Source organism: Podarcis bocagei (genome assembly GCF_964188305.1).
Source record: "Podarcis bocagei genome assembly, chromosome: 2".
In the NCBI taxonomy this organism is placed as follows: domain Eukaryota; kingdom Metazoa; phylum Chordata; class Lepidosauria; order Squamata; family Lacertidae; genus Podarcis; species Podarcis bocagei.
The window spans coordinates 84,317,346-84,342,509 of NC_138126.1; the positions used below are offsets into that span (position 1 = coordinate 84,317,346).

Genomic DNA, 25,164 nt, shown 5'->3' on the forward strand with positions numbered 1-25,164 from the left:
TCAACAAATTATTTGCCTTATTCGGGTAGTTGCACAACTGAAGAGGAAGAGCAATGCAGTGCAAATAAATCCTTGACATAATGCACTGTTTTGAGAGAATGGTCTGAAAACCACCTGGTTGACAACTGACCTCCCGTTTTCACAAAACCCTGTCACCATAGGCAATAGACCTCTTCTCCCTTCAAGGCACAGTCAGTGTGCACTGTTGGCCCAACTGTGATGCACTGTTCAGTGTCTGTGGCTTTCTTCCCTTCATCTCTCGCCAAGCCACTGTCTCCAACTGTCTCAGACAATTGTTGACTCCCCTATAGCAGCAGCAAGCCAGGCTCTCTAGGAAGAAACATTCACATAAGCACTTATCATCTTGAAAGGGAATCCTTTCTTGGAATCCAGAGTTGTCTTTTTGAGGGTACAGCAATTGTATTTAACAAAATGCAATTTTTCAAGTGCTCCTTGGAGCATTAGTAGGATGGTCTTTAATTATACATTATCAGCTTTAAAACTCTGGGGCACAATCCAACCAGAGTCCCATTTATATGTCCCATTGGTTTATATCACATAGGCTTGATCATACATTTAGCTTTCCCATTGAATGCAATGGAGATTACATGCTTAACTTGGACTGGATCATGCCCTTATCGTCCACTCTTTTTCAATAAAGTTTAAGTAAATGCTATTTCACATCGAATGGCAGACCACACAATGCTTCATCACAAATTGCTTTTGAATCTCACTTTCTCAGTTTAAAAGAAACCGTTTTCCATGTGGCAGGCAGGTGCTACTGCCTGGTAATGTTAAAGCTATGGACAGAGGCCATGATTGCAGCTATGATATATTCACACTAATAGTTTCCTGCATGTTTGTAATGGTCAGTGTCTCTCTGGTGGATAGGCATCATCCATCACTTGTGGTGGTTGAATGTTTTGTTACCTCTACAATATCAAAAATCATTTATAGAATGATATGGCAATAGTGGCAATAGCAGTAAAAGCTATGCACTTCAGAATAGCTACTGCTGACGCTTGAGTCAGAAATAGCTGATCATTTCCTTTTTAAATGCAGCATATTTCTTTATTTGATGAAGTGTGTACTTCAGAATAGTGGTAAACAGTAAAATGAGGAGCAGTCCGTTGTTTAATCCACACTGAAGGATGATGAGAAGTAAAATGCTTTGCCGAGAGTGTTTGCCTTCAAATACATGTTATGTATTACCACATTTTCAGCAATAATAATAATAATAATAATTTGTACCCCACCCATCTGACTGGGTTACCCCAACAGCTTAATTTGTGTAAATGGTAACGGTAAAGGACCACTGAACGGTCCAGTCAAAGGTGACTTTGGGGTGCGGCACTGATCTCTGCTTTCAGGCCGAGGGACCTGGCGTTTGTCTACAGACAGCTTTCTGGGTCATGTGGCCAGCATGGCTAAATCACTTCTAGTGCAATGGAGTACCATGTCAAAAGCCGTTTACTTTCCAGGTGCAGTGGTACCTATTTATCTACTTGCACTGGTATGCTTTGGATGAGGTGGGGATGAGGTGGGACAGAGCAACAGGAGCTTAGCCTGTTGTGCAGATTCGAACTGCCAACCTTGCGATCAGGATGCCCAAGAGGCTGTGGCCACAGCACCACCCGTGTCCCCATTTGTGTGGTTTTTATAGTCAGGGCATCCAGGTCAGTTTGGACTTCTAGACCGGGTCCTAGATTTCTGATTGTTACAAGTTTTGGGTGAAAACATTTTTATTATTGGTTATGATGTCCTCATCCATTAAATTGCTAGACAGACATTACAAAGATTTTTTTTAAAAAAAAAGACTGGCTATGACGACAGACTTAAAGTCTAATTAAAGACAGGACACACTGGAGGCAAATGAAGCAAGGGAAAGGGACTTTTCATCTTGTCAGAATTCTGTTACTAAAATTTAGAAATATGAGCCCAATCAGGGCTTAAAAGATTTTTGAAATGGAAAACTATTTAAAAATTAGAATTTTTAATAATGTTGAAATATTCTTCCATTTTATTCAAGTAAAATTCAAACTTTCTTATGTGCTCTACCAAGACATATGGGCCTCTATATAATCCAGTTAATCAGAGCATTTAAAACTTAATCTCAAAAGGCCATATGCTGCAGAGGACCCAGTGATTTATGTCTGTGCACTCTGGCCAGAAATAAAAACCAGCAGTGCTAAATACTGTAGTGTTATCTTCTGACAAATGACTGTGGTTTTGACTTCTTCAGATAAGAGGGCTGAGTTGGGAGAAGGGAGACTGTTGCTGTATACATCGATTCTACCTCAAAAGTTCAAAGGTCATTAATTATGCTGCCTCAGCTCAAAGAAGCAGCTCCTCCCATCACAAGAATTTGAGTGGCTGTGTTTATACCACCACATGGAAGTCCCAGTTCACACACCTGACAATACCAGCCGGTTCATATGCTTATGCAATAGTTGTGTGCGTGAAGCCCAACATGTTTTGAGAGTCAACGGGTATTCTCCTGACCTGGCCTATGTAATAGCCCCAGTGAGAAGAATCAAATGTTATTTTTCACCCTATCACATCAGAACTATCAGCACATCCCGCTGAGGTTTCAGCTGGAGTCCATTTCTCTCTGGCAAGCTTTACAGTAAGCTTTCATAAGTGCTGCTATTACCATCACCACATGGCTTAGACCAGGCCTAGGCAAACTCAGCCCTCCAGGTGTTTTGGGACTACAACGCCCATCATCCCTTGCTAACAGGACCAGTGGTCAGGGATGATGGGAGTTGTAGTCCCAAAACATCTGGAGGGCCAAGTTTGCCTATGCATGGCTTAGACTATTCTCCCAAATCCAGTCAGCTCCAGTGCTGCTGACTCTTACTCCAGACCAAGTAGCTAGTTCCTGGCTACTCTACACACGTAATCAGGAATCAGTACCATTATGATAATTGTGTGTTCATAGGATAATTGTGTTCATATGTTAGCTTAGGTTTCTAATCCTGGCTACAGAATAGAACATGAAAAACATGGTCACCATGATTCTCAATAACAAAGTGTGTAAGTCGGGATAAGAACTTCTCACAGATTTTAAACAAGATATTAGTAGTGGGGTAGGGATTGGATTGGCCCATTGTAATGGTTTAGCCCTCCCCATGTCATTTTCCTGATACTGTATTTTTGCTCTATAAGACGCACTTTTCCCGTCCAAAAAAGTAAGGGGAAATATGTGTGTGCGTCTTATGGAGCGAATGCAGGCTCCATGGCTTCAGGGATAGCCGCCCAAAGCCTCCGGAGCGCAGCGGGAGATTGTTAGAGGATCACTGTGCCTCAGTTTGCATATTGTTTTGGAAAGTGCAAATTTGATAGATTCAGCTTTAAATGTGTACTGAATCATATTTCTTCTCCGACTATAGTAGAAGCCTGAATATTATAGTTAAACACCTTCCTAATTTCCGCTTTTTTTCTCTTCCCCCCCCCCACCCCTCACTCTTTCAGTGTGGAAACAGTAAACGATGGGCAGTTTCACAGTGTGGAGTTGGTAATGTTGAACCAAACACTGAATTTGGTTGTGGATAAAGGAGCTCCCAAGAGTCTTGGCAAAATGCAGAAACAGCCTATAGTTGACGAAGATACTCCACTCTACATTGGAGGTAAGTTCAGTTTTTGACTGTTACTGAGAATCAAACCAGATATAACAATGGAAGAGCCACAATTGCATATATATTTTTATAAATGATAGATGCAACTGTCGGGCTGAAGTGCTGGGGGAAATTATTTTTCCAGTTCAAATTACCTTGCCAGAACAGGTATTTTTCCCATAAGGAAAAGTATAGTTCCAGGGGGACAATTCAGATTTGGAAAATGGCAGAGGCAAAAGGGTTAAAACTCCTTTTTTGTGCCACAGTCCCTATCCCAATCAATCTTTCACCCCAACTGGCAGCTTCATTTACCTTTTTTTTTTAAAAAAAAAGAAACAAATAAATGCAAAAATCTGTTCCCGGGGGTATTTGTCTAATCTCTCTTGGGAGGGAGCTCCACAATCTGAGCTGAGCACTGTTTTGAACCTGGGCCACAGTGTCCAAACCTATTAGTTTAACTATTGTAATTTGTTTTGTTTGTACATAAGGTATTTATGTATATTTGAAAATCCAGTATGACTTATACTTTGGAATAAGATACCAAACAATCATGCTTAAGAAATGATGGAACAGGAGGGGTGTAAAGCGGAATATAATGTACATTGCGAACTACTGCTATTCACTTACCTAATTCCCCAGTGTGACCATCCCATTTCATTGACACATATTTCTCAGAATACCTTGAAGATGCTGAAGTATTCCCTAAAGTGTTTTGCTATGTTCCTTGCAGGCATCCCTACATCCACGGGGCTGTCTTCGCTGCGGCAGGGCACAGAGAGGACAACCAGCGGTTTCCATGGGTGCATTCATGATGTCCGCATTAATAATGAACTGCAAGATTTCAAAGATCTACCACATCAGTCAGTAGGGGTCCTTCCTGGTTGCAAGTCCTGTAACATTTGCAAACATGGCATCTGTCGCTCTATTGAGAAGACAAGTGTTGTCTGCGAGTGTCATCCAGGCTGGGCTGGATCACTCTGTGACCAAGAAGTTAAAGATCCCTGCCACAACAGCAAGTAAGGGTGCTTCCAGACTGTTGCTATTTTCAGGTGGGATTCAATCACATACAAGCAGATCAAGTTTGCTTAATTAAAGTTGATTTAGTACTATTTCACAACAAACCTCCTAAAATAGGATTTTTTGCAATAAGGAAAGGAACAGGGAGATGCACTAAGAAAACATTTTCCTCTCATGTAAAAATCAGAATGAATGCTGAATAAATATCTGACATTGTCTGGTCTGTAGACAATGCATACAAACTAGGGAAAATGATTGATAAATAGGTTGCCTGGAAGTTTCCCTCTGTGTTGAATGGAAAACAGGGCAGGGGGGATGGGATATTTATGCACCAGTCAACAAACATGCTGAGAAAATGTGTGGGAGCCTGCTCCTGTCTCCCCCTCCCACCCCACAATCGTATGTTTTATGGAGATAGAGTTAAATTTCAGATTATTTCTCATCTGTATATTTAGAACTGTGGATTTAAAATATGAGTCACAAAAACAACTACCGTTCTTTCTGGTTTCTAAATCTCCATAGAATCTCCTTGTGCTTGCTGAGGACTAAGTGCTACTCATACATGCATGTTTTTCACAACCAGCTCACAATGCCAGCTCACATTTCCCCCATTTAATCCGGATTAATCCTTTCCATGAAAAATCCAATAATTTTTTTTAAAAAAGAATGCCAACGACTCATTTGTGATATCAAGCCTCATCTGTAAGCCACAGTATCTACACTTTGGGGGTGTTGACATTTAGTGTACAGCATTTATCTGAGGCTTTTATGCACCACTTTTCACCATCTGATCCCAAAGCAGTTTCTATATCGCAGAATAAAACATCAAAACTTACAATTGAACCAGTGGCGTAGCGTGGGTTGTCAGCACCGGGGCAAGGCAAGTAATTTGCGCCCCCTAACCCGTGGATTTGCGCCCCCTAACCTGTGGATTTGCGCCCCCTAACCCCCAGATGTTGCGCCCGGTGCGGCCGGGCCCCCCTGCACCCCCCACGCTACGCCACTGAATTAAACCGTTCATAAAAATCAACCTACAATTTCATTCCACTTTTGGAAGCTCTTTGTTCAGCTTGTGGTAGACACAAATTAGCTTTCTCTCTTTTTCTTCTTTCCTCCAAGATGCCTCCATGGTAAATGCATAGCCACCACCTCTGCTTACACATGTAAGTGTGTAGAAGGTTACATGGGCATGTATTGCGACAGAAAGAACGATTCCTCCAACTCCTGTAGAGGTCTGAAATGTATCCATGGGCAGTGTAAGATCTCAGCACATGGGGAGCCCTCTTGTGAATGTGATCCAAATTACAGTGGAGAGCGCTGTGACAGAGGTTGGTATAATTGCAACTTGTGTGCTGTGTGCTTTGCCCTCACCTGTTTTGTTCATTAACAGATGAGTATAAGTGAAAAGAGTTCTGCAGATTTTTCCAGAGTCGATTACCATGTTAATACTGTATTTCACATAGTGAGATGGCAAACTTTAAAAAAAGATGAAACACATCTTGGGTGGTTCGACTGATAGCAACTTGCCTTCTAGGGTCCACTTAGCACCAACACTAGGATCCGTTTCTTTCACACATTTAAATGTATGAACATATGATCAAATGGCAGGCGCATGAAGAATCTGTGGGGAGTGTTCTCGTCTCTCCCAGCCAACCTATGCCACTCAGTGCATGCAGTTATCTCCAAGCTATCACTCTCTTGAAAGCTCTGGAAGGCCAGAGGTTATCTGCTCCTGGTCGACACTGACTGCCAGCAGCTCTCCATGGTTTCAGATAGGGGCCTTTCCCAGGCCTACCTGGAGAAGGGATGCTAGGAATTAAATCTGGGAACTTTTGCATGGAAAGTATGTGGACTACCATTGATCTATGACTCCTCCCTAAACATGTGTCCAATCACTGTGAAGAGAACATATTATCAACTCATGACTAGGATGGGCGGTCTGCAAAGTTCATCAGCAAATTCTTTTTCTCAGTTTGTTGCAATTTGGTAAAGATTTTAATGAAGAAAATAATTTACTGTAGCCAGGAAATAAACAGGAAGAACCTCCAGCATGCAACTAGTAGTAGCTTTCTACCTAAAAGATAGCAACATAGCTCTCCTACATGCCTTCTGTCCCAAAGAACTAGTTGGATAAGTCCCAGTAATGCCAATAAGTACACATGGTTCAGTGCATGATTAATCCAAATAAAATAGTCATCTGGTCTCTTAAAATATAGGAGCTAAAGTTAAGATAGTCCTGCACAGAAAAAGGAAGAGGCACTGATACAAAATCCACCCACTGATGGGATATGAGATGGGGTATGATTCTGGTTCTTCTGTGCTAGCAGCTTCTGTGCTGGGCCGGAAATAGGTGGTATGTTCAGAAGACCTCCCACCCCCCAAGTACCGTTGCTTACCTGTATGAGATACTTGGTTCTTATGTCCCGCGTCACAGCAATGGACCTGAGATTTCTGTTGGGGACTTTTATCTAGACCCACAGTTCATTGGTGGATAATGTACACATGGACACGAGTATTTAGGTTTATGGGTTCAAATAGGCCACAACTTGATCCCGCGAAGGACGAGAGAGGACCGCTCCCTGGCCACGCTGCGGTTTAAATTACCTGCGGCTATAGCTCCCACCAGTGCTGATTGGTCAGCAGGGCCACCCCTGGGTGGGGCCCTGACCAGCGACGCAGCCCAGATGGCAGCAAGTGGGGTGTCAATCTCCACCCCCCGCCGGATCACTGCAGGGGCCCCAATGGCTGCAACGCTACCCACCAGAAAAGGCTAATGGACTTGCTGCATCTTGGGCTGTGATTTGATGCAGAATCCCATCTTCTACTGTGACAATGTGTGGAATTCAAAGTAGTGTTGTGGAAACTGCTGCCATAGATATATAGAACCAGCATATCTTCAAAATATTCTGGTATTAAGTGCACTTTGTAGCAATCTGATCTCGGCATAAGCCAAGGATAGGGTTGTGGTTTGGATTCATGTTCTGGATGTTCAAACAAATGATAAGATTTCTGAAAGCATGTGTTTGTTTGTTCTAGCAGAGAATCAGTGCCAAGGAGAGATTATCCGCGAATTCATTCGGAAGCAACAAGGTTCGATTGCATGCGTCTCCCTGGTCAAAGTGCCTCGTGTGGAATGTCATGGCAGTTGTGGGAATGATCAGTGCTGCATTGCCCTCAGGAGCAAAAGGCGGAAATATGGCTTCCAGTGTGTGGATGGCTCCTCCTTCACAGAAGAGCTAGAGAGGCATGTGGAATGTGGCTGTGCAAAGTGTTTATAAGCAGCTGATCCACCTCTTTGCCCCTTTGTATCGACTCAGATGTGCTATCAAAAACAGGACCTATTTACTTTTAAGTGAAGAAGAGAATATTAAGTATATTGTAAAATAAGCAAAAAAATAGAAGTTATTTTTATTATGAAAAGTGACTATTTTCATCTTTTATTATATAAAGTATCTGACCGTTTTGGGTATATGTATCATATAGTGAGTTATTTTTACTATGGATTTTTTTTACAGTTGTAAAAAAGAAAATTGGGGAAAAATTATTCCGAACCTAAACACAGGGAATAATAACAGAGTATAGTTGATAAGCTTTGCACGATGGCCAGACGTGAAGGTAATAAAGAGATTGCCGCAGAAATCACAGAACAAGTCTTTGAAAGGTTCTGGATAAATACACATCTAGGAGCTATAGCTCTCAGGCCCCCTTCCTATCCAGGCATGCTCAGTTAATAGCCCTTTCGGTCGACCATGGAAATGTTGGTTGTGTTTATCACTATTGTGGATCTGCTTGACTCCATTGCCAAAAAAAAAAGAAGAAGAAGCACATCACAATGTTGCCGTGGCTTGAGCCTTACGCACAGATATTATGCACATATTAATGCAATGGTGATAGTAACATGGTGTTTTGTCTTCTCTGTATGATTAATTCCCACACTGTTGTTTTTGTAATTTGTAGCATGGCCACTCTTGCAAAAGCAAAATGAAATGAAGGTTTTTTTTAAAAAAGTAACAGATGAAAAGTAAGCACTGTGTAACACCTCATCAACAGTAGACGAGATAATCCTGGTACCTGGCACAGCCTTCCCTGGCCATCCAGCACACGGAACAGCAATACCTTGACTCCCATTCTGCATGCGCAGACTATTGCGCATTCTTACGCAAGGGAAGGGCCATAAGGAAATCTCCTGTGGAGGTGACACCCTCTACCTCCAGATGACTTTATGTTTTAGTTTGCAATGCAAAGGATGCACTGAATGATGCCTTACCAGACTATGACAATCTTTTTTTTTTCATCCCCACATCCTTACTATAGGAGTATTTCACTTACTCCAAGGGTTCTGCCACAGTGCCAATTAAGTAAACACAAATCTATTGTTCATGGCAGTTGGTTTCTGTACATGCTGAATATAAAACTACAAAGTAATGCAGATGACAAATCCTTCTTTAGATTCGAGTCTATCCTACGTAGCCTGAAACATCCTCATGGCAGCTGATTCATACAGCAGTGTGTGGAATGTCTCAACATATAGATTGCATCCATACCACTGCCAGACATTTTAATGGGCTAGCAGTGGCCCACATGGTAAGTCACTCTACATGTTACAGCTGCCATGTGGAGCAGTCCCTGTAAGGAGGCTCTTTTACACAGTTTTCACAAGGCAGTCATAACACAGAGACCAGTCTTTGTAAAGGGAAATGTTAACAGAACAAGACAAAGTCCTATTTGTTGACCACCTTAAATGCCTTTGACATTTTGTATACCCACGTCTGGCTTATTTTCTCAAGTCCTCCCCCCCCCTTCCTTCCTTGGATGTGTAGTAAGAACAGCCTGTAATTCCAAGGAATCATTGATGAGACAAAGTGGAATATTCAAAAGTGCCTGAGAGAGCTAGTACTCCATGTTCAAGTTTGATCCTGAAATCCTAGCAAGATCCCCTGAACTTGGGATCAAGTCTCTTCACAGCAAAGGATAGCCATATTTATCGGGAACAATGTTTGTCTTTAAAAACAACCATGGGAGTGAATCTCACTAATGACCAGTGCAGCCTCTCCAAACAGAACAGATTTGTATCATGCTACAAGCATTTTACTCCTTTTTCAGATTTCAGGAGTCTGAAAATGCTTAAGAGTCTTTATTATAATTACAGTCTTCTGAAAGCCACAATAGTTTGTTCAGATTTCCTTATGGATTCTCAGGATAATTTCAGACAGGAGGGAAATGACTGATACAATAGTTGCCTTTCAGAATAAATAGTAGTGCATGGAGCCTGCAATCAGTGAAACGTAAAACAATCACTAGTTACTTTGCCAAGAACTGATTGAAATAATACAGTTCAGGAGCTGGTGGGGGAGAAAAGGCCGCTATGGAGGGTGGGGGTTGTAATTTTGAGCACAATATGTGATGCTAGAAGCAGCTGGAATTTATAATGTAGAAATGTACCACAATCTGCAGAGACCAAAAGTTTGCAAAAGCAAATGCAACAACACTCTCTTGTGTGAACAAGACTTTGGCACAAGTATCCTTTTCTTAATGATTTATTCTTTTTCATGGCATCTGTTATCCAAGAAGCTATTGCCTCTCTGTTGCTGAGAATGAAAATCCAGCCAGAATAGCCCATTCACAGAGTTGTAATGCTACCAAAGGCTATACACTGCCAAGAAGAAAGTGGGGAAATAATTGTATTAAGATTTAACAAAGTAAAGAAAGGAGGTACGATTTTCATAAGTGTCTTCTTTAAGTACACAAGGTAAAAAAGCCATCAATGTTTTGTCAAATAATTTCAAGAATGTTTCCAAAATTGACAGGCTGAAGAAGAACTAGCCGCAGTAGAGTGAGTCTGGCAGTGTTCCATCAGTACATAGTTGGACTCTGTGGTGATTTAGAAGAAAGGACACTTTATTTGTTTTCTACCAGTGGGCAGTTTATACTGTGCTGTGTTTCAGCTGATATGATATGGAATCTTTTGTTTTGTTTCTAAGTGCCAAAAGGTCTATGAAGTTAGTTTTAAAAGTGTTAATTAGATCTCTTTAAACTGCCTAAATGACGGTACGTTTTGGCTATTGTAAATGGAACACAGTAGCTTACTTTAAAAAAAATTAATATAAAGAAAGATGCTAACCCTATAAAAATTGTACATTGGCAATGTGGGTTGCTATGAATTTTGTGTATTTTACTAGATTGTCCTATTGTGATGTATTAAATTTAAGTAAATTGTTGGGTTATGGACAAATGTACCTTGTTCTGTGTTGCTATGCAAGTTATTTTTCTATCCACTAGATGCACATTTTCACCAGTACTATACCTGCTTTAATTGAGTGAGCGCCTCTGGTAGCTGCCCATCTAGCTACACAGTTCACGGAATTCATTGTAGCACGTCCAATAGAGGACAAAGCATATGTGGATGAACGTATGGAAGAAGGTGTTGCTTAATATATACAGGTCCCAAGCCATTTAGAGCAGGGGTAGGCAACCTAAGGCCCATGGGCCACAAGCGGCCCACAGGGGTTGTTTAACCGGCCCCTGAACCGCCCCCGAACCGAGCCACCTGCTCAGCGAGTCCCCGCCTGCTGCGCTAAACCGGCACAGCGCAGTGTGGGGACTCGCTTCTGCAGCGCTGAAAATCGCGTCAACACAGACACTGGAAATCATGGACACATGAGCAGTCTGACCCACGGAGGGATCTCCGCTGGAGTGAACCAGCCCAGGCGAGGTAAACCTTGCTGGCCCCTGATTTAGAGCTTTAAGGGTAACACAAGCATCTTGGGTTGAACCTGGAAACAACCTGGCAGCCAGTGCAATTTTAACAAGGCAGGCATGATTTGATCACTTAAATCAATATGAAGAAAATAAATAGGTAGAAATAAGACTCCAGCTACAAAACGAAGTGCACAAAGATGACTTGAAGCCCCTTGCATCACGCTTGAAAGAAAGCATATAAAACTGAGTCAGCTTTGGACATCTGCCCCAACCCAAACAAAGCCTCTCCTTGCCAAAATAATCAAAATGAGTGTTTCAAGTTTGCTTCTGACTTACTAGCTTACTTAAAAACAACAAGAAGCTGAAACTTCCTTACATACAAAGGGTGCCTACCAGTCATGGCTATTGTATTTCCTGTACGCATTCTTCCTCTATCAGTTGTTAAATAAATAGGCAAGAGAGACAGATGCATACTAAATAGTCTCTTTATGCATTGAAACAAAAAGGCTTTCACCTAATGCTTCTCTTCCTTCCACCTCTAAATATCACATTAAAATGTTAGGGGCCAATACTGATTCTATGAAGGTTGTAAACCATTGGTATGGCCTCAAACTGGAGGGAGTGATATATGGTGATGGCTGAAGACCAATAATATTTTCCTCCAAATTGACCAGAAAAGCAGGCATATGACATTCAGTTACAGAGTCCAGACTCAGAGACCTATGTCACAGTGCATGAGACAGGCTGAGTGACAACGTATCTAGTTTTGCTAACCCAGAAGTATCTCAGGTTACAGTACAGTGGTACCTCGGGTTACATACGCTTCAGGTTACATACGCTTCAGGTTACAGACTCCGCTAACCCAGAAATAGTACCTCGGGTTAAGAACTTTGCTTCAGGATGAGAACAAAAATCATGCTCCAGCGGCGCGGCAGCAGCAGGAGGCCCCATTAGCTAAAGTGGTGCTTCAGGTTAATAACAGTTTCAGGTTAAGAGCGGATCTCTGGAACGAATTAAGTACGTAACCAGAGGTACCACTGTCAACACAATTTTTTCTTTCTTTTTTGGGAATGGGAATGACACATTGGGGCTGGTTAATTTTTTAGGTTGGAACTACTTTTATTGAATTACTTCTAGCTCATGCTAGCTTTAGGTCTCCTTTTTGACAGCCCAGTGGAGTTTCTGACGTACATACAACACTATGTCATATGAGACATCCAATAGTCCAGGGTGACTGTAGGTGTTTTTCAGGGTTGAAGTAATGTAGCAGGAGCCACATTGATTTGTTAATACCTGCTATGTTCACATACATTTACATCCCTACCCACCACTTTGTAACTCCAATACCAAAAGCTGTGCATGGGAAGGTGAACCCCACTCTGTTCCCTCTCGCCCCCCAACTTCCTTGTGGTCAAGTGCCCTAGTGTGCGTACACACACGTTACCCAAGAACAGCAGAAATTAGCTATGCTGGTAGAAAAGTACCTGGGATAAAGGAATGCCATGAGGGGAAAAGGTTCCCTAAGTGCCTTTTTTCGTTAAAGTTTTATTTTGGTCCTTCAAAACCCAGTGTCCACTCATGACTCAACCAAGTTCTTTGCACATTATGAATGAAACATTTTTCTGTAATATCCAGTGTGATTCAAGACTGGAATGATTAACACCAAAAAGGGTGGGTATGGGAGTGATCAGCACAACTGACAGATCAGGAACAGTAAATTCCTGTTTGCCCATTCGAGAGAAGCAGAACACATGATCAGACCTAACAACTTTACATTCCAGAACAACACAGCATTGCTGCAAATCTAACTGGTGGTCTAATGTTTTTAGGGTCTTATTACTGCACCTTGGGAATATTTTCCATTCTGACATATGATGACATCCTATTGATGTCAGTTGCTTTTCAGATATTAGGCTGGCTACAAGGCTTTCCATGCAGTGCATTCATATGTAAATTTACTCAGAACCAAGTTCCATTGAGGGTTGGACTACAATCTGAGGTGAAACTGCTTGCTCATTCATTATATTTTGATTAACAAATGCCTTTTATTTTGGATACTTATCTTGGCTTGGTGTTACTCAGCTTTAATATGAGGGTTAGTTTATGGATTTCTAGGAAATAAAAACTTTTTAAAAATATAAGTCAAAATATATGCATAATGTTCCATGCAGTCAGCATTTTTTCAAAGAGGTTCATGGTGCTGAAAAAGAATTATAGTAAGGCAATCCAGACGTAGATGAAGTCACTGCTGAAACAGTGCTAGTTTTAAATAATACCAGGAGAAATCTGGAAAGCTTTGCAGGGAGCCAATTTTAAAAGACATATATTCAGATTTCTTTGCGTTTACATCATAGGTATCACCATCTTTAACTTTAACATTTATGATGCAATTCAACCATCCCTCTTTAAGAACTAGAGCCTATAAGCCTTCAACTGAAGTTTAATTCTAATAGTCTTGGCTTGCCAAGGCTTCCCATGGCAGGGAGCTCTGCCACCATCACTCCTCCTATCCGTTTTGATGGCTGTGCAGATGAGGTAGCATTATTGTGGGGTACAAATGTTTTCCCCCACCCTGCAAGATCGTTAAATCTATTTATTTATTTAGTAGCTGTTTAAAGCCATTGTTTTCTGCAAATGAACTACCTGTATGCTTTCTGTCACTGTTTCAGCATGACGTTAAAAGTAGTCAGTAGGAGGGTGCCGTGGCTTTATTAAGCCAATCAGATTTAGTCATGCTGTGATGTCATGGTGGGGGAATTAAGTCAATTCAGAATGGTGATACAGAGTTCCTGCTTTGTATTGTCCTCATTTTGAATTGCTTTGTTTGATCTGAGTGACATCACATGGTCAAATCTGATTAGTTACGCAGTGTTGTGACTGATTAGGTTAACACTTTTGCCCTCTTGGTCCAAAGTCCTGCAAAATCAGCTTTGTACCAGTTGCAAAAATATGTGAAAAATGCAGCTGCCCCCAGCCCTTTTCAGATCATCTTCAGCCCAGAGTAGCAACCCAACTCTTACGAGGGGCTGTCTGCCATTCTCAACCTGACATTGTAGCTATCCAGAGAAGACAAGGAAGGTACTTAGAGAAAGATGATTAGCCAGCACATAAATACACCTTGTAAGCAAATGCATAACCTGCAGTTGAAATACAGTTGAACAGTGGTTTCACAATACAGTTTTAATGACAATTAGGCTGCAGTCCAGTTTGCACACTTACTTGGAAATAAGCCCACCAAGTTTAATGGCCCTTGCTTCTGAGTACATATTAAAGAATTGCATTGTTAAAATTTCATAAAATTCCCACCAAAGGGATTACTTCATTGTAAGAAATACTGTGCAGCTTAGGTGTACATCATCCTATGAAAGCTAATTTCAGCCTGCATTAGAATCTAAGAGGCAATACACCACATAATGTATGTTTTATTTTACAGTGAAACTATGGGACCTAAGCCAAAAGGAATTTATATAATAAAATAATAATAAAAAAACTTTTACTTTTTTTAAAAAATGAACTGCTTCCTCAGGCAGCTCTTTCCTCTTAAATGCTACTGTAAAGGGTCCTAATTTGCCTCATTATCACAGAGGACTTTTCTGCGTGATCAATTTAAATGTTCTTCATGGCATTTGGTTTCAAACCACTCTACTGTCTTGTTCTGTTTTAATCCTAAATCTTCAAACAAGTGTTATCACACTATACTATTTTCTTTGTCCCAGTTCACTTTCATGTTATTCAAAAGAGGTGTCTCTGCTCTCCTTCCTCCTGGCAATTACAAACTATACAGACTCGCTGCTCAGTAATGCCAGCTTCTACAAGTAATGCCTGCGTTTATTTTTTTAATTCATTTATTTAATATGCAAATTTTCTGTTTCTTGGTGACTGTGCGCTCGGATGTACAAGATCTGTGTACCATAACTAGCATGTTAACAGGCTGAAATCCAAACTGGTGCAAGCCGACTTCTGCTAGTACTTCTTTCCTTCCCCTACATCCTGTGTGTGCCCCGCCCCCTCCAGTCTTCTACAGAAAGTTTCCCAATCCTTCGGAGCACAGTTCTAGGGATGCACAAAGTATTATGTTTTGAGGACGTGGGTGGGTGAACATCCGGCTTCATCTCGCGGTCTATTATTTAATGTGTGAGGTCATAAAATAAAGGAACCAATAAGCTGCCCTGAGCTCCTAGGAAGAATGGTGAGACAGAAATATAATAAAGTAGGAGGACAAAGAGAGGTTGTAATGTATGTTCTATCCATTAAATATCTGTCATGTGGTCCCTTTAAAATAAAAAGCTATATGACCCAGGAGGCCAGCTCTTGGAGAGTTGACTCAAGAGGTGTGGCCTGGCTGGAGAAGCTGGTTTTCTACTCTATGCAGTCAAGTCTTCTGGGCCTCATCAAGAATAAAGCTTAATTTACCATTAGCTCTGCTTGTAATTTGTTCATAGTTAAGCATAAGACAACAAGACAGAAGCGTGACCTTCAGAATGTTGTTGTAATTGATACACAAGCTCAGAAGAATTAACAATAGGTTTGAGCCACAGCATTAATTCCATACAGTGTAGAGATTGCTTTGCTTTATTCATACAGGGCTGGCATCAGACTTCTGGCGGCCATTGGCACACTGCTGTTGATACCACCACCCCATGGCCAAAACCACAGAGAATTTTTTTTTCTCTTCTGCTGCCTCCATAGCAGCATGACCACCCTCCCAGCCCTCTGGACAGCATTTTAGCAGTGGCCAGCTAATTATGCCATATTTTTTTAAAAGTCTTAATTTATCCACGCTGCCTATAGATCTATGAACCTCAGCCTTTACATCTACTAAATTTACAGAGTTTATAGATCTATAGGCTGAAGCATTGCATTTTGGGTAAATGCAGCCTGCACAGGTGGGAGCCAAGTGTGGCTCCCACTTCAAAAGCGGCATGACTGCCTGCCTTCCAGTTAAAACAACAACAACAAAACCCATTGAAATAACTAGGAATTAAAGTAATGCTGTTTAAGAGGCTCAGACCCCCGTATGTTCTAAAATGGAGTGGAAGGAGATAGGGAAGAAACATGGGCAGGCCGTTTCTTCAGCTGCGATCAGGTAAGTCAGGAGCAGCTAGTGCAAGCCTTTCATTCAGGTACTGGATTATTTGCATGTCATTTATTACAAGGCAACTTGCATGTAAAATTGTTTCCATCTGTGACAACTTGGATGCCACCATTAAAGCAGGGTCAGTACAGGGGGAATTTCTATCAGCGCCTTGTTTACTTTCTTGCCTCAATATCCTCCTCGTTTATCTTTGTGGCCTATACAATCCCAGGCATTTTAGAGTCATGTCCATCTTGGCCAGAGATATCCAGTCAGGAGGGGCTGATTTCTATGCCAGAAATGGTCACATTTTCTTATTAGAATACTGCATTGGTCTAATGTTTTCTTAATGGATTTAGGCAACAATCTTAACCCAATTTACCTGGGAGTAAGCCCCTCTGAATTCAGTGGGGTTTACTTCTGAGCAGACATAGTTAGGCTTGTGGTGTTAATTATTGAAAGCATTTATATGTATCTCTCAAAAAAGTTGGAAGTCGTTTATAAATTGAGTTCCCCACTGCTATGGGAAAGCACGCCTTGGTTTAAGAAGGCCTTGGTTTAAGAACAGACTTCCAGAACGGATTAAGTTCGTAAACCAAGGTACCACTGTATACAAATTAAACCAATTGTGTGAAATCATGAGCAAAGCAAGCCAGCAGAGGGTGCACAGAGAAAGACTCCCACCCCACCCCACCCAAAAAAAAGATTTTAGGCACGTTGCTTGAAGTTCCATCACAGAAGGTGGGACAGCAGGATTAAAAAATAAAACCGAGAAAACATGTGGGAAGACATGAACTAAGTAAGCCAGTAGAGGGAGTACAGAGATCACTGTTTTCTGATCCTCCAGCGAAAGCACATGTAATAATTTTTCCTCTTGTAAGTATCCATGTCTTATTCTCACCCATGTAGAAGGGGCATGCAAACAACTACTTAAACAAGTTGTATCAGATGCATCCTGGTTAATGAAATTTGCACTATAGGAGCTGTGTATATGGTTTAAGTTATCTTCCTTTCCTTGGAAAAGCAGGGTGCATGAGTACCATAAGAATATTGGATTTATGTCAGTGTACTGTATAAACCTTGACATAAATCTCTGGCTAATGCTGTTGGTACTATTATTTGTATGCCTTTTGCCCCTAGGCTTCAAGAGTGGGTTACAACAATAAATACAAAACCATCAAATTTGAAAATAAATTCAGTTATCTACATTCTGTGGTCCTAGCATATTGACTATCAAAGGCCTGTTGAATAATACACATTTGAAACAAGGCAGGGTTTCTGCCAGCTGTATACCAAGGGGAGTGGTGTGCCCTAGTTGAGAAGACCCACTGTCAGGTTACTGCTTCTTGAGCTTTGCTTCCAGATGGCACTACTAGCAAGACCTTTCCAGCAGCTTTCAAATCACAGGTTGGCTGATACAGGGAGTTTCTTTCTCTAAAAGTTATCTCCAGTAAATCCACCTGTTTCTTCTGCCTACTGGTTCACATTCTAATTCCTCACTGGAGTTGTTGTTGCCAGCTACTTGGATAGCTGATCATCCACAGAGAGACCAGTTTGGGTCTCAGAGGGTGGGAGCAAAGATTCACAATAAGAGCCAGAGGCCCACTCTTTTGCATTCTGGGAACAAGCACTAATCACGACTACGTATCTTGCCAATTCAAACAATGCCATGATGCCAAAAGAAGTGTGAAAAATTAGTTAAACAATACAGAATATTTGGAAACTCTTGTTTGGCACATGGGTAGTGTCACATACTACATTTTTCAGTTTGTTCGTGCTTGGACAGTGTACACAATAACAGTTTTAAGGTTAGATGATACAGAAATGACTAACTGCATTTAATCTTCAACCTCATTCTTAGCCGTTCAGTAACCAAATCAGATTCCTATCTGCGTTTAACTCCCTTCACCCAAGACTCCTCCTCATTCCTTTCTGGAACAGTTGTAGCAAAGAGGGTCATTGCTTGTAAACCCATCTGTTCATCTCCTCTTACTGAATATTTAAAATCTAGAAAGGAATTCCTGGTTAATCCCAATTGCGCAAACACAAAAACTAAGGAACGTTGTTGTTGGAGAAAGGCACTTGGAAGTGCATTTTACTGCTAAATAATCTTGGGGATCTTTTTTTGGACTGTGTTTATGCAGATTGGTAGGCAAAAGACTGCCCCTGCCCCATGATATCAGCCTGCCTGATCTCTGGAGAGATCCTCCCCAATGCCCTGCCTTTATCTGAGGTGCATTTGATACAAAAGAGGCTGCTCTTCAGGTCAGCACCTAGGTTGCTGAATTCCATCCCCCAGAATATTTTTATAGCTTTCTAATACCTTTTTGTTTAGGCAGCCATTTCATCTGAGTCGACTGATTACTTTCTGCATTGTTGGGTTGCTTTCTATCACCTCTAAATTCATTTTATTTTAAATCAGTTGTTTTATGGCCTTGTCTTGGGCAGTATCCAAATAACACTTCCTTGTCAGCGCAAGGATTTAAAGTTATGCAAGAGAATTTTCTCCATGCACCCCCTAAATCTATTCTAGGGGTTCCCCCAACCCTCCAGAACAGATCTGGGGAGAATGTGTCGTTCATGAGGGGAGTGTTCAGTTGCACAATTGTAAATCCTTGCAGGGATGGGATGCATTCGTTGAATACCACCTTTCTTTAATGGAATCCCTTATTTTATTGTGAGCCACCTAAAGTGCTGTGTGTGCTAAAAGGTGAGCTAGACACCTCCATACCATACATTTAAAGCACATGTAGAGCACTTTAACAGTTAAAGAATCCTGGGAGCTGTAGCTTAACCCCAAGAGAGCTGCAATTCTTAGCACACATAACTCCAGTTCCCAGCTTCTTCGGTGGAAGCCATGTGCTTTAAATGTATGGTGTGTGTGTATTTATTTATAAATCTTATAAATAAAAATGAATGATACCTCATAAGTAATAGCAGCATAGCTTCTAAGTCTCATCTTAGTTATGGAATTTAAAACATATTTTGTTGCATTGTGCAAAATATGAGCAAGCCAGGGCTGAACTGATACTACCCTTGCTGGTACCTTTCCCGGGAAAATCAGAGGCTCACTATGTCAGGTTCCTACTGGAAGACCAGACAAATGCTAGAACATTAGCAGTGGCAAAGTTTTTATCGGTGGTTGCAAGAACAAATGATCCCTATATTCTAAACAAAATGCTTGTTTAACTTGGAGGTAGGCTGTATGAATTGTGTACTGCTTTGTAATGATTGTTGGGTCTCTGGACCGTAATAAAGGTTGATGAGTTATGGAATTATTATTATATGAAGTGCTCTGTATCAGAAAGCCACAGTAAAACTGTGTAGCTCTCCTGTAATTATTTGGGACCTGCTCTCTTGTTTTGCAGAGATGGTCTTTGTACCTCTATTGTTACTTGCATATGAAAGCAATAATTACAGAACTGAGGCACTTTGGGTGTGTGGGGATGAGAGAGGATTAATTTCTGCCCAGCTATGCCCATAAAATGAGAAAGGATAGTTGTGGGTTAGAGATTCAGGGCCTTAGAATAAGGTTCCCTACAGAGGCCACATGTCCTTTGCATTTGGTCCTTGTGGTCTTCCCTAAAACTGCTGCAGATAAGTCATTTTTCCCCTTTTGAAGCTGAGCTAGCAGTAGTGCTGCCAAGAGCTCCAGCTGAAGAGCAAAAGGTCTTGGAACTGTAGCTTGCGGAAAATCTATGTCTTCTCTCCGTTCATTCTGAATAGTGCCAAGGGTGAACTAAAGCCAAATGTATGAGATGTCTTATTCAAGAAATCAACATTTGTTGTGCAACACACACCCACACCCTTATCACAGCACTGATGTAGGAAACTTCCTGTAACCACGGCAACATGTTAGATTTTACTTTCATTTGAAAGTGTTATCTTGTACTTAAAGTGTTGGCTGTGAAAACTGGGGGATCAGTTTGTTCTACAGTCAAAACTTCCTGGATTTGAGAGAGGCTTCCCATGGAAAAGAAAACCCCAGCATTTCTGTTAAATCTCTCTACCAAACTCAGAAAAGTCTTACTTGTTTATTTAAAAGATACCATTTCAAATGTAACCGTGTGTGTTTTAATTAATTTTTCTTCCTCCATTTGCCTCTTACTGCCAAATGAATTGTAAAGAGTGCAAGTCTATGTACTCAGAAGTAAGTCCCGTTGAATTCAGTGGGGCTTACTCTCACATGCCTAGTATTCAAGTTGAAACGGATTGCCTGGGTTTCCCCATTACTGAAAACATTTCATGTTTTAATTTCATTGATTAATTTCAGCATGTGTGCAGAGTGCCTAGAGAATGGTCAGAATGTATAGGACACTTCATTAAATATAAAAAATATTTCTACTATAATCATAATAATTTTATTGAAGTTTTTCATGGTGTTCAGAGGCCAAGAAAGCATCCAGAAAGTCTCTAGGTAATATCAGTCTCAGCATTCCTCCATGTCCCATGACAATAGAATTGATCCAAAGTGATGCAGTTTTCCATCCTTCCATCCTTCCATCCTTAAATGGGAAAGGAGTAAGTATGTCGGAACATAGGAAGCAGAATCAGACCACTGGCCCATCAAGTTTAGTATTGGCTACACTGACTAGCAGCAGCTGTCCAGGGTTTCAGACCAGAGACTTTTCCCAGTCCTACTTGGAGAATGAACCTGAGGTCTTTCTGCATAGAAAGCAGATATTCTATCCCTGACTTGTAGCCCTTCCCCCAATAGAAAGTCCTATTGACTTTTAATTAAGAATGCTAATAGGGTTACCTTTACCTGAATCACATTCATAAGCAGCAAGACAAGTTTGTTATGCAATTATAACAAAAATCTTCCCTTCAGGGGCCTGGGAGCTTTTCTCCATCAAGCTAATAGGGGTGTTTTTTTGTTGAGATCGGGATTAGGAGAGGAATTATGAAAGCTCTCCTCCTTGCATGCTGCACTTCCAAAAAAAGTTACATGCAGTTAGCGTTTTTAAGCATAGTTTCAAATGATGATGTGCTTAGCATCTCTTCCAGTTTGGTTCTTCGACTGTAACGTTCCTCAGGACAGGAACCTGCCCTTTGTGCTTTATAGTGTGTCATGAGCATTGATATTAGTATCAGTGGACTTAAACGTTTGTGGATGCCTTTTTCCTGCTAGCCAGGAGCTGATCCAATGTATAGAATACACATTTGGATAGCCCATACTTGATGTACAACTTGGTATTTAGGTTATCTGAAGCAACTAATGCATTTTTTAAAGATGCATTTTTTACACGCACAATCACTTAAGAAGGACAGTTAAGGCTGAAAGCCCGTGCAATCCTGAAATAAGCAGGGCTTACTTCTGAGCAATCATGCATTCAGCTGAGCTCTGTGGTATTCTTTGTAATGTTCTGGAGAATATGCTTTCAATCCCCACCTAACAATTACGTTAATATCAGGGGTGCGGTGAAAATTAGCATATAAATCGGATTCAGAATTTCATCTGAAACACCTCTCTCTTCACCAATAGGGTTGCTAGCCACTAAAGTTGAGATTGTGCCTGCTACTTTAAAAGCGCATAAAGACCCTAACTGTTATGTTCCTCTTTCACGTGATGTAAAAGCCATTACTGGAACAACAGTGGAATACACTGCAAGTTTAGTGCTCATTTCTGTGCTATTTGCTTCCGTTAATAATCTATTTGCAGATAATATGGAAATGAGTGCTAAACTTGTGCTATATTCCCATATAGCTCTGGAAGTGGCTTTTACATTGTGTGAAAGCTCAAATAGAATGTAGAAATTAACAGGGAAATGTGAAAATGGAATAAACTGTCATGTGAATGCAGTGCTTGATTTCTTTGTTGTTTATTTATAATTTTCATTTATGTATATTACAATTATTCAATCATAGTTTTAGCATTTCAAACTCCGACTCCCTTCCCCTTCTTTCTGTGATTCTTTACATTTCTTTTCATCTTCCTGCATATTCCAAATTATCTCAACATATTCTTTTATATATTCCCGTATATATCCATATATATTTTGAAACTGCAGGTTTTTACATTAATCCTGATTCCTGCCAATGTCTTAATCTGTTTACAGTTTGTTTGTAAATAATAAACTATTTCCATTCCTTTCTTTAAAAAATGTTATCTTGATTTCTTATTCTCCCGGTAAGTTTCACCATTTCTGCGTAGTCCATTAACTTCTGTATCCATTCTTCTTTCTTCGGGACCTCGTCTTCCTTCTATTTTGGGGCAAATAACATTCTTGCAGCTGTGGTTTCGTATATAAATGCATTTCTATAATGTTTAGGTAGTTCTGATCCCATGATTCCCAAAAGAAAAGCTTCTGGGTTTTTTTAAAATAAATGTTACCTTAAACATCTTTTTCAATTCATTCTATATCATTTCTCAGTAAGCTTTAACCTTATTACAAGACCACCACATATGAAAAAATACTTTCTTTCTCTCTACATTTCCAGTACATATTCAATTTGGATTTGTATATTTTTGCCAATCTACTAGGTGTTAGGTACCATCTATATAACATTTTCATAAAGTTTTCTCTTAAACTATAACATGCTGTAAATTTTATATCCGTGTACCATAAACGTTCCCATGCATCCATTTCTATATTATGACCAATATCTATTGCCCCGCGCAGTGCTTGACTTCTGCTTGTTCTGTTGTACAGGACAGAAGGATGAGCAGCAGGTTAGAAGGTGGTGCTTATCTGAGCTCTTTAAAGAGACAGGTAAGGCATCTTAGTTACGGTAGTTTCAGGCAGCCTTAACCTCTGGGAGCTCTTTAAGAAACACATTTCTAAATACCCCAGAGACTGCCATTTTAAACACCACCTGTTTAATTAGGTTACACAACTAATCACCCAGATCTCTTGGAATATTGTCTCTGTTTGAATTGGCTTCCAGAGCCATTTTCTCAATTTGCTTTGGGCTTCTTTCCTATGAGGCTGTGAGATGAAGACCTTCCATACTATTACATCTTAGAAGTAGAAGATGAGTACTCTCTGTACTGCCTCTTTTCACTTTCTGCATTCCCAGTTATCATCTCTCTCTGCTGGTGGTGGTGGAGGAAAAGTGGAACAGAATTGGACAGAGCAGAATGGATCTCTGCTGTTTCAAAACTGGATTACACCAGTGGAAACAACTGAGATGAAGATTTGTTAATCCGCCAAAGTGAGTCATATTCTAGAGAAAATGCTTTGGGAAAGAAACTAATTAATGTTTTGGTCGTTGTGTGATTACAATATCTAGGATGGGAATGCATGTCCAATACTACCAATAATTAGCTTATTCTGAGGAAATGTATTTAAGATTTAACATAATGCTGAGATTTCCACACCTGAATGGCAGCTATGTGGTTTGCTAAATGGAGAGACATTCTATCACACAGGTGGAACTTGTTAAAAATCAGGTACTGCAGCTGAGGAAAGAAAACAGAAAAAGGGGAGGCTCCTTTGCCTGATATTTTGGTGAAGTCATCCAAAAATGTTTAGAAGTTGCTTTGAGTGAATTTTTGAATGGTGCGATTTGAAGAGAGAATAGATGTAAGTCTAAAGGGAGGGAGGGAGGGTTTTTGGTCTGTGGTGTTAATTGTGCTTCTTCAAGGCATGGAATGCTGAATAATTTTAACAAACACACAAATTCTCAACCATTGATGTCTATGCTATTTGATTTGAGAGTGTCCCACACTTGGTAGACCACACTGGAAATTCTAACAATCAAGTTAATTAACTTGTAGCACCTCACTGCAATGCTTCTGTTAAGGCTTAATGTTTCTTTAACACCTGGTTTTCCTTGAGCTAATTCTTGGGTAGCTTTCTGCCTGCATTGGCCTCATTAATTCATCTGGTACTTTACAGATATAGTAGGAGAAGAAGGTGAAACTAAAGAATGGGAGAGAAGAGCGGTGCAGAACCCAGGGCTGGGCTAGGAAATGTTCAAAGTTGGTAATTTCTGGCAGTTACATAGTATAAACATATGTAATCAGTATAAAATACTCTCTAAAACACAGTAACCCTGGGTGGTGGGGATTTTTTTCCTCATTCAATAACTCTCAACTCTAAGCATTTCCTGATGATAAAACAACAGGGGCTGATCTTATTCCCAGTGGGTGGGGTGTTCTGATCCTGAGATGTGGGAGGCAGGAAGGAGGGAGTTAAATGAAAACCATATGTTGTCTGACTTTGCCTCTGTTAGATTTCTGAAGTTTTATAGTAGAAAGAGACAGATACTAGATTTAGTTATTGGTTAGCATGAACGGCTCCTGGAAATCTGTCTCAAATGCTCAGATAGATAGATGCAAAACCAAATGTGTCTCCTTTTGCCATAGGTGCAGGAATTTTAGTGGTTTGTCAATGCTGCTAAATCACAATAAGGCTGCATTCAGACGTGGGGCTTACTGCAATAGTTTTCCTGGGTATAATGCTAGCACTTCTATCCCAATTTCTCACATTCCTTTTCCACTGCAGTACCTTGTTGTGTTATGCAACTGTGGCTTTTGGATCAATATACAGTACAGTGGTACCTCGGGTTACAGATGCTTTGGGTTACAAACTCTACTAACCAAGAAGTGGTTGCCCCAGGATAAGAACGGAAATTGTGCGCCAGCAGCACAGCCGCAGCAGGAGACCCCATTAGCGAAAGCACGCCTCAGGTTAAGAACCATTTCAGGTTAAGAACGGACCTCCGGAACGAATTAAGTTCTTAATCCGAGGTACCACTGTACTGCCTTGTCCGGTTAAATTTGAAATGGTGGGAAAGAGCTGTCTGAACAGG

The 25,164-nt window shown here is 40.7% G+C and overlaps 2 protein-coding genes and 1 long non-coding RNA gene across 4 annotated transcripts in view; 2 read left to right on the forward strand and 1 right to left on the reverse strand.

Annotated features, from left to right (window-relative positions):
* Window positions 1–10,866, forward strand: part of SLIT3 (slit guidance ligand 3) — a 422,071-nt gene extending 411,205 nt beyond the window's left edge. The window contains exons 33-36 of one of the 2 annotated variants that reach the window (XM_081184726.1): window positions 3,475–3,629; window positions 4,348–4,633; window positions 5,754–5,962; window positions 7,674–10,866. In XM_081184726.1, the coding sequence (XP_081040852.1) occupies window positions 3,475–3,629; window positions 4,348–4,633; window positions 5,754–5,962; window positions 7,674–7,912 (889 nt within the window). In that variant the 3' untranslated portion in view covers window positions 7,913–10,866. Of the gene's footprint in view, window positions 1–3,474; window positions 3,630–4,347; window positions 4,634–5,753; window positions 5,963–7,670 lie in introns of both variants that reach the window. The other variant, XM_081184725.1, reaches the window with a different exon arrangement.
* LOC308581975 lies at window positions 10,178–13,436 on the reverse strand. Its single transcript, XR_014005426.1, has 2 exons — window positions 12,360–13,436; window positions 10,178–12,117 (listed from the first exon to the last, which is right to left on the reverse strand). It is a non-coding gene; the product is annotated as an uncharacterized lncRNA (long non-coding RNA).
* Window positions 13,437–16,205: 2,769 nt separating this feature from the next.
* The window catches only part of LOC308581934 (rho GTPase-activating protein 7-like), a 93,589-nt gene continuing 84,630 nt past the window's right edge, over window positions 16,206–25,164 (forward strand). The window contains exon 1 of the mRNA XM_081184730.1: window positions 16,206–16,419. Within this exon, the coding sequence (XP_081040856.1) occupies window positions 16,389–16,419 (31 nt within the window). The 5' untranslated portion in view covers window positions 16,206–16,388. The remainder of the gene's footprint in view (window positions 16,420–25,164) is intronic.